General features: G+C 52.8%; 1 protein-coding gene across 1 annotated transcript in view; it reads left to right on the forward strand.

Annotated features, from left to right (window-relative positions):
• The window catches only part of PRRX2 (paired related homeobox 2), a 57,501-nt gene extending 56,476 nt beyond the window's left edge, over positions 1-1,025 (forward strand). Inside the window, exon 4 of the mRNA XM_030919876.1 lies at positions 569-1,025. Within this exon, the coding sequence (XP_030775736.1) occupies positions 569-704 (136 nt within the window). The 3' untranslated portion in view covers positions 705-1,025. The remainder of the gene's footprint in view (positions 1-568) is intronic.
• Positions 1,026-9,558: the final 8,533 nt, after the last annotated feature.

A 9,558-nucleotide genomic window follows, 5' to 3' on the forward strand; every position in this document is an offset into this window, starting at 1 on the left:
CTCACTGCAACCTCCGCCTCCCAGGCTCAAGCAATTCTCCTGCCTCAGCCTCCCGGGTAGCTGGGATTACAAGTGCCCATCACCACGCCCAGCTAATTGTTTGTATTTTTAGTAGAGACCGGGTTTCAACATGTTGGCCAGGCTGGTCTCGAACTCCTGATCTCAGGTGATCCATCCACCTCGGCCTCCCAAAGTGTTGGGATTACAGGCGTGAGCTACCATGCTGGGCCCCAAGGGGCATCCTTAAATTCAGGTGCCTGTTCATTCTACCTCCCTCCTGCTGTGAGCCAGGCCCAGGGTACTCATGGAGGGGAGCAACAGGACCCACCCAGGCCCCACCCTCAGGAAGCTCATGGTTCACAGGGAGACTCCTGTGTCCCAGCACCAAGCTGGGCGGACTTCTGACTCCTGCCCAAACCCTGCAGCTCCAAACCCCCCCCAATCCTGGGTGAAGTCTGCCCAGGAGAGCAAGCTAAGGAGGGGGGTGGCAGGACCAGAGGCTGGGGTCGCGCACTGACACCCAGAAGCCACCCGCACCCATGTGTCCTGTGTCTCATGTCACCCCCAGCACAGTGCCACCCTACAGCCCTGGGAGCTCAGGCCCCGCAACCCCGGGGGTCAACATGGCCAACAGCATCGCCAGCCTCCGTCTCAAGGCCAAGGAGTTCAGCCTGCACCACAGCCAGGTGCCTACGGTGAACTGACGTCCAGTCCCACCAGGACCCAGCCACCTCCCTGGGTGGACAGCAACAGAAAAGGGGGCAGACGCCCAGGAAGTGACCTTCTCCTGGATGGGCTCTCCTGGCCCGTCTCTCCAGCCTGGACTCCCGAGCCCACGAGGCTGTTGAGGCCCCCGCAGCCGGGCCCAGCTCTTCTGTCCTCGGCCGCCAGAGACTGCAGCCGACAACCCTTGGAGGGGTTGGGCCGGAAGGTGGAAGAGCCTGCCAAGGACCTCATTTAGTTTGTGTATTAAAACCAAAAAGCTTTTGTCTTTAAGAAATAAAACCATTTTTTAAGACCCAAAAGGTTGCAGGAAGGTGGGTAAGGGCTGCAAACAATGTTGGTGACTGAGATGACAGCTGGGACCCCACAGGGCTGGATGGCCTTCCTGGGCCCCCTGCAGCAGGCATGGGGACTGCCCTGGCCTGGCTGAGACCAGCAGCCATGGGAGGCCTACCGCCCTCATATCTGTACTGTTCCCGGGAACAAAATCCTCGGTCACCCTGCAGAGCCCCCAGAAGTGGGGGCTGGGGGGTGCGGGTTGGGAGAGGAGGACAGAAACCCACTTTAGACCCCATCTCCCACCTTGAGGCCCAAGGGGACACCCAGATGTTTGGGCAGAGCCTTGCTATGTGACCCTGGGCAGGGAGCGTCTCCCCATCCTATTGCGGGGCAGGATCGGTGATCATGGATTCCTAGACTGGCCAGACGGTATGTGGGACAGATGCAAGGACATTCAGTCCCTTGCTTCTGGGCACACAGAAGACGTGGGATCTCTGATCATTTGACCACGGAGGGGCTGGGGAAATGGCCCGGAAAACTGAGGTGCAGACTGCAGGTCCCAGCCAGGCTCCCAGGACAGTGGTGTACTCCATGACAGTTGAGGCCAGCAGAAGATCCAAGTCCCTCAACCCACCCATTTGCAGCCAGTAACTGGGGGTGCCACCAGCCAATGACACCACTTACGAGGGGTCTGCAGAAAACAGGGTGAGGGAAGGTCTGAAGCCAGCCCCTCTACCTGTCCCCACATCCACCAGGGAAGTCAGGAGAGCCTTTCCGCTCAGAGTCACCCCAGTCCAGCCCCCAGGAGGCAGGACAACACTCCCCCATCCCAGAGGGCACAAAGACGGTCAGCCCTGGGCAGCGGTGGGTGAGAACCCTGGCCCTTGGGGTGGTGGGGTGGCAGGTGGCACAGCAAGGAATCTCAATGGAGTCAATGAGCTGGGCTGATTCTCCCATATCCCGCCCTGCCCACGCAGCTTCGCCGTGCCCCTAAAGCACCAGCCATGGGGCTCCACACATGAGTAGCCCGCACGGGCACACCTTTATTTATTTATTTATCTTTTTTTTTTTTTTTTTTTTTTGAGACAGAGCGTTGCTCTGTTGCCCAGGCGTGAGCTCAGCTCACTGCAACCTCCACCTCCAGGGGTTCAAGCGATTCTTCTGCCTCAGCCTCCCAAATAGCTGGGATTACAGGCATCAGCCACTACACCCAGCTAATTTTTTTGTATTTTTAGTAGAGATAGGATTTCACCATGTTGGCCAGGCTGGTTTCGAACTCCTGACCTCAGGTGATCCTGATCCACCCACCTCAGCCTCCCAAAGTGCTGGGATTATAGGTGTGAGTCACCATGCCTGGCCCCAACTTTAGTTAGAAGGTACAGCAGCTACGCTTGTGAGTAAAGTGAGGACCGTCTCCCACCTGCCCCCAGTACACGCCTGAATACTCTTCCCTGTACTCCATCCGGATTTCCACCACAGGACCTGGCCCCTTCAGATGTGCAGACACACCTGGGGAAGAGTGACTGCCCGGTCGCTGTGTAACTTCTCTTCTTTGGTGGCTGGACGGCTTCCTCCCTGGCCGCATCAGGGACTCTGACCAGCAGGAGAGCCTGGGGCACCAGTGAGGGCTGGGGTGGAGGGGAGGGGGATTCTACTGAGGTCTTCAGCTGCTCAGGCCCACCCGACTGTGAGGGCCAGGCCTGTGACCTGGACTGGGAGAGGAGAGGGAGTCAGATTTGTGTTTTCTGACTCAGTTTGACCTTTGCCTCAGGTAAGTGCTTTCTGGACTTCCATTTGCCATTCTTGCACTGAAAAAATATTATGAAACACAAGGTTCCTGGCCACAGAGGCTGCATCATGCTACGAGTAAGCAAAGGCAAAGGAATAATTACAGCACCACTAAGGCTATGAGGGGATGCTGCAGGGGCCCAGGGAGGACAGAAAGGGGGCCCCAAACCTTGTTGAAGGCATCTGGGCAGGCTTCCTGGAGGAGGTGTGCCTGGGAGGATGAAGAGTTCAACAGACAGAGGGGGAGGGGCAACAGTGTTTCTGTTTCTGGCTGAGGGGACTGTGTGAGTGTAGCCCTGGGGCAGGCCAGAAGCTGTCTCTTTGGACAAGTGAGAGCTGTTCCCCGGCTGGATCTCCTGGTGCCGGGCGAAGGTGGAAAGGAACAGGGGAACAGGAGCTGGCTCAAACGAGGTCTGTGTGGCCGGGACTAGATGTTTGGATGTCACCCTGTCTGTGGGGAGCCATGGAGGGGATTTGCTTGGTGGAGGACCGTGCCCTGAGCCTCCATGTGGAAGAGGGACTGCGGGCTGAGAGTGAAGGAGAGAGCCCCTTGAGGAGGCCAGGGCAGGTGTCCAGGTGGGAGGGGCTGTGGCCTGAGCCAGATGGGGACAGAGTTGGTGAACCTGGGAGATGTTCCAGATGCAGCAAAAAAACAAAAACAAAAACAAAAAACAGGAATTGGTGACTTGGTGATGGGCTGGGGAGACTGGGAGCCTTCAAAGCCAGTTTGGGGACCGGGCATGTTGGCTCACGTCTGTAATCCCAGCACTTTGGGAGGCTGAGGCGGGCAGATCACTTGAGATCAGGAGTTCAAGACCAGCCTGGCCAATATGATGAAACCCCGTCTCTGCTAAAAACACAAAAAAGCGGGGCATGGTGGGGCACACCTATAATCCCAGCTACTTGAGAGGCTGAGGCAGGAGAATCACTTGAACCCGGGAGGCAAAAGTTGTAGTGAGCCAAGATCAGGCCACTGCATTCCAGCCTGATAGAGCGAGACTTTGTCTTAAAAAAAAAAAAAAAAAGCCGGTTTGGGCTTAGAAACACAGAAGTGCCCAAGAAGAGCGGACCCTGGCCATGGGACCTGCCTGGTGGAAGCCTCTGGAAGATGCAGGCCTGTCTTCCCACCCAGACAAGCGCTGGGGTCCAACCTGGCTTGAGCGTCCTCCTAGGCACAAAGCTTGCTCCCTTTCCCCATCTGGGGGATCTGTACCTGCAATTGGTCCAGAGCATGGGGGCCCAGAGCAGAGCACTCATGGGCAGCCAGGAAGAGCAGGCTGTTTCCCCCAAGAAGCACTAACCTGGGAGCTCATGAGTGGACAGCACCACCCCCAACCCAGGCCCCTGGCCAGTGCTCCAGGCCTGGTGCAGGCATCTCATGCCTTTCTACTTTTCAACCCAAAGGGAGGCCACCCTGAAGAAATGCCAGGCTGAGGCTACCTGTGCAGCGATGAGGTCACACCAGGTGGGGGCCTGGGAGGCCCGTTCCAGGAAGGCTGGCTTCAGAAAAAGCCGGGGCCCTTCCCATGGAGGCGCTGGCCCTGCCGTTGGACCATGAGGATGTCAATGTCACTTCCTCCCAGCGCTCTAGAGAAAACAAACCGGCTTAATCGTTTACACATGCTGCTCCGGGAAGCTGAGGGAGGGGTCGAGGTGGCCCTCCCTATAAAAGAGAAAATATTCAAACACTGCTGTCGCTATTGTAGACCTAATTGCAGGGCTGTGTGCGCAGCTTCCTGGGCACCCGTCCCAGGATATCATTTTTCCATGAGGACAAGGTACCCAAGGCCCTGCCCTGGGCTGGAGAACTTGCTGCCTTTGCCCATTTGGCTAAGTGAGCTTGAGCTTGGGAGACGGCATTGCCTGTGTCTGCTTTTATTTTTTTTATATGAAATAAAAGAACTTAAGAGAGAAAGGGAGGGGGAAGGAGAGAGAGAGATTGAAGGAAAGACAGTCAGCTCTTGCAAAAACCCAAACCAGAGACATAAAGACTAGCGTTTCTGGTCCTGTGACCCTGGACAAGGCACTTCTCTGGGCCTTGGTTTCCTTGTCTGTAAAATGGGGATAATTACAGAACCCACTGCACAGGGCTGTTGGCACAGAGTTCCCGCCCATAAATGGGTGCCTCAGTGTTTACGGTGGAGGAGCACAGGGTGAGGGATGGAGTTTGAGAAAATGTATGTATTCCCCTTCCTGGGGTGAAATGGCACTTTCCCTCTCCAGAGAAGCGGCACACCCGGTCCAGAGGCTCTTCCCTCGTTCCTTTGATGCCCACCCGCCTTAGGAGCCCCAGTTGGGGACCAAAATCAACATGGTACCTCCGGCTCCTGCACCTCTGCTTCTCGCCCCTGGAGGGCGCCGTGGGGGCCGCTGCAGGGCCCTGGGCTGGATTCCCGCGATGTGGCGGAACACACCCCATCCTCTCTGCTCTCCTGGAAGATCTCCAGGGCTGGCAGCGGGCTGCTGACCCAGCCTCCTCTGGAAAGACAAAGAAACAAGCAAATCCCAAACCACCAGCAGGGGTTACAGCGTAAAGATCAGCATAAGCGTTAGGGAACAGGGACCAAGAGCCGTGAAGACTTTCGCATGTTTCACCCAGCAAACCCATCTCTAAGCTCTACTTTGAAAAATAATCAAAAGCTTAAAATCGGGGGGCGGGGGAAGGAATGTGCACATCAATGTTTATCACATATTTTATATGTGCAATGTAAAAAATCTGGAAAGACACAAGCCAAAATGTGAATAGCTTAAATTTTTTTTTTTTTTTTTTTTTTTTTTTTTTTTTTAAACTGAGTCTCACTCTCTCGCCCAGGCTGGAGTGTGGCACAATCTGGGCTCACTGCAACCTCCGCCTCCCTGGTTCAATTGGTTCTCCTGCCACAGGCTCCCGAGTAGCTGGAACTACAGGCCTGCACCACTACACCCGGCTAATTTTTTGTATTTTTAGTAGAGACAGGGTTTCACCATGTTGGTCAGGAAAGATCCTTTCACCTTTGCCGTACTCTATTCATCAGAAACAAGCCACAGTTTTCCACTCAAGGAGAAGGGATTACACAAAGGTGGGGCCACCTGGGGTGGGGATCACAGGGCCATCTTTTTTTTTTTTTCTTTTTTGAGACCGAGTCTTGCTCTGCCACACAGGCTGGAGTTCAGTGGTGTGATCTCGGCTCACTGCAACCTCCACCTCCTGAGTTCAAGTGATTCTCCTGCCTCAGCCTCCTGAGTAGCTGGGATTATAGGTGTGCACCACCACGCCTGGCTAATTTTTTGTATTTTTAGTAGAGACGAGGTTTCATCATGTTGGCCAGGCTGATCTCAAACTCGTGACCTCAGGCCATCCACCTGCCTGGGCCTCCCAAAGCGCTGGGATTATAGGGGTGAGCTACCCCGCCAGGCCAAATAGCTTAAATTTTATGGTGACTCACAATCTACCAGTCTCCATATTTTTAAAATAACTTTATAGAAAAATAAACAATCTTTAAAAAGAAATCGGGTCAATGTAACAGCCTCAAGTACGTAATAAGCTCTTCAGAGGTTAAAAAAATGTGCTTTCAGCTGGGACTGGTGGCTCACACCTGTAATCCCAACACTTTGGGAGGCTGAGGCAGGCTGATCACAAGGTCAGGATTTTGAGACCAGCCTGGCCAGCATGGTTAAACCCCATCTCTACTAAAAATACAAAAATTAGCCGGGCGTGGTGGTATACACCTGTAGTCCCAGCTACTCAGGAGGCTGAGGCAGGAGAATTTCTTGAACCCAGGAGGCGGAGGTTGCAGTGAGCTGAGATCATGCCACTGCACTCCAGCCTGGGCGACAGAGTGAGACTCCATCTCAAAAAAAAAAAATATATATATATATATATATATATGCTTTCTTCCCCGTGTTTTGTGTCCCCCTGGTGCCTCTCACAGAGCTGGACGTGTCCCCTGGATACTTGGTCAGTGGAGGTACTGGAAACAGTGTGTTTGAGAACATCTGTCTCCCAGGCTGGAGTGCAGTGGTGAGATCCTTGCTCACTGTAACCTCAAATTCTTGGGCTCAAATGATTCTCCTGCTCTGGCCTCTCAAACTGCTGGGATGTGAGCCACTGCGTAATGCCTCTCCAAGAGCTTCCTAATTCTTAGTTCACACCTTAGAAAAAGTGGGAATGGATTGAGCTTGGGATATAAGGCAGTCAGGAATGTGCACCTTGAAATCAGAAGGGGGACTCAAAAGAGAGACGGTGTGGTAGATAGAATTCTAACATGGCCTTGCCAGCCGGGCGTGGTGACTCACACCTGTAATCCCAGCACTTTGGGAGGCCGAGGTAGGTGGATCGCGTGAGGTCAGGAGTTTGAGGTCAGCCTGGCCAACATGGTGAAACCTCGTCTCTACTAAAAATACAAAAAATTAGCCAGGCGTGGTGGTGCACACCTGTAATCCCAGCTACTCAGGAGGCTGAGGCAGGAGAATCACTTGAACTCAGGAGGTGGAGGTTGCAGTGAGCCGAGATCACACCACTGAACTCCAGCCTGTGTGGCAGAGCAAGACTCCGTCTCAAAACAGAAAAAAAAAAAAAAGATGGCCCTCTGATCCCCACCCCAGGTGGCCCCACCTTTGTGTAATCCCTTCTCCTTGAGTGGAAAACTGTGGCTTGTTTCTGATGAATAGAGTACGCCAAAGGTGAAAGGATGTTTCAGATGTAATTAAGGTCTCCAATCAGTTGACTTTGATGTAAGCAAAAAGAAGATTCTCCCTGGTAGGCCTGACCTAATCAGGCGGGCCTTTTGAAAGATCCAGGTTGTCCCTGAAAGAAGAGATTCCAAGCAGAAAGCCACTTTCCGGCTGAGCTGGAAGACGCAAACAGCTGTGCTGTGAAGTGCCTGCAGAAGGGGAGGCCACTAGGAGCTAAGGCCTTCAGCTTCAAAACCACAAGTAGCCAAATTCTGCCTACAATTCAAACGAGCCTGGAAGAAGACACTGAGCTCCAAGTGAGACTCAGCCTGCATGACACCTTGATTGCAGCCCTGAGAGATCCTGAGCAGAGCCCTGCCCAGACTCCTGACCTACAGAAACTGTACGATCATAAGCGTGTGTAGTTTTAAGCTGGTAACTTGTTACACAGCAATAAAAAAAACTAACACAGGTGAGAATGAAGCTTGAAAGTTTACCTTGGCCAGGCACAATAGCTCACACCTGTAATCTCAGCACTTTGGGAGGCCAAGACGGGAGGATCACTTGAGGGTCAGGAGTTTGAGACCAGCCTGGCCAATAAGGTGAAATCCCGTCTCTACTAAAAATACAAAAATTAGCCGGGCGTGGTGGTGCACACCTGTAATCCCAGCTTCTCTAGAGGCTGGGACAGGAGAATTGCTTGAACTCGGGAGGCAGAGGTTGTAGTGAGCCAAGACTGCCCCACTGCATTCTCCCTGGTTGACAGGGCAAGACTGTCTCTCCAAAAAGAAAAAAAAGAAAGTTCACCTTGAGCTTGGCCTCCCTTGGCCCACGGAACACCCAGATAACCCCCAGACCTGCCACAGAGCAGACTGGATGGTAGGCCCCTGCTCTAATTACTTGCCAGGCCACAGTCACAGCCTCATGTCTTATTTATCTCCTTCCTGGCCATTCTGCACAGTCAACAGGCCAGCTGTCAAACCACAGCCTTGATCACATCTCTTCCCTGCCTAAAGCCTCCCTTGGCTCCCCAGGGCCCTTGCAGCAAAGATCAATCACCCAGGCCAGGTGTCCACAGTGCCACCATCCAACCTTAACCCCGCCTTGTCCCCCACCCCGATTATTATTATTATTATTATTATTACTATTATTTGAGACAGAGTTTTGCTCTTGTCGCCCAGGTTGGAGTGCAACGGCACAATCTCAGCTCACTGCAACCTCCACCTCCCAAGTTCAAGCGATTCACCTGTCTCAGCCTCCTGAGTAGGTGGGACTACAGGCGCATGCCACCATGCCCGATTAATTTTGTATTTTTCGAAGAGACAAGGTCTCACCATGTTGGCCAGGCTGGTCACAAACTCCTGACCTCAGGTGATCCGCCCGCCTCAACTTCTTAAAGTGCTGGGATTACAGGCGTGAGCCGCTGCGCCTGGCCAGATTCTTCAGACAGTCCGAACAATTCGGTCCCCTCTTTCCACTGTGTCCCTCCTCCCTGTCCCCCTGCAGCAACACCTTCCCATCCAACCCCTTTGCCAGCAAAAATCCACTCCAATGAGGTTGCAATGTAGTGTCACCTTTTAAATTTATTTTTATTTATTATTATTATTTTTTGAGACATGACCTCACTCTGTCACCCAGGCTGAAGTGCAGTGGTGTGATCTGGGCTCACTGCAACCTCCGCCTCCTGCCTCAGCCTCCCAAATACCTGGGATTACAGGCATGCAACACCACACTCAGCTAATTTTTACATATCTATATCTATATCATCTATATCTATATCTATCTATATATTTTTTTGAGACGAGGTTTCACCATGTTGCCCAGTCTAATTACGAACTCCAGGCTCGAGTGATCCACCCACCTCAGCCTCCCAAATTGCTGGGATTACAGGTGTGAGTCGCTGCGCCTGGACAAGTTCAATTCTGGACAGTCAGCAAATATAATAAAAAAAAATAACTGTGTTATAATTTTATATTTGGAAAATGGAAAAAAAAAAGCCTTAGTTCAAATAATTCAAACTTCTAAAAGTGAAGCTACTCAAAGTATTCTTGGCTGGTGTAGATACTGAGGCGGCAGCTACCATCACCTGGGTGGCCTCAAACCCGCATCTCCAGG

The sequence above is a fragment of the Rhinopithecus roxellana genome, chromosome 16 (assembly GCF_007565055.1).
Source record: "Rhinopithecus roxellana isolate Shanxi Qingling chromosome 16, ASM756505v1, whole genome shotgun sequence".
Classification (NCBI taxonomy): domain Eukaryota; kingdom Metazoa; phylum Chordata; class Mammalia; order Primates; family Cercopithecidae; genus Rhinopithecus; species Rhinopithecus roxellana.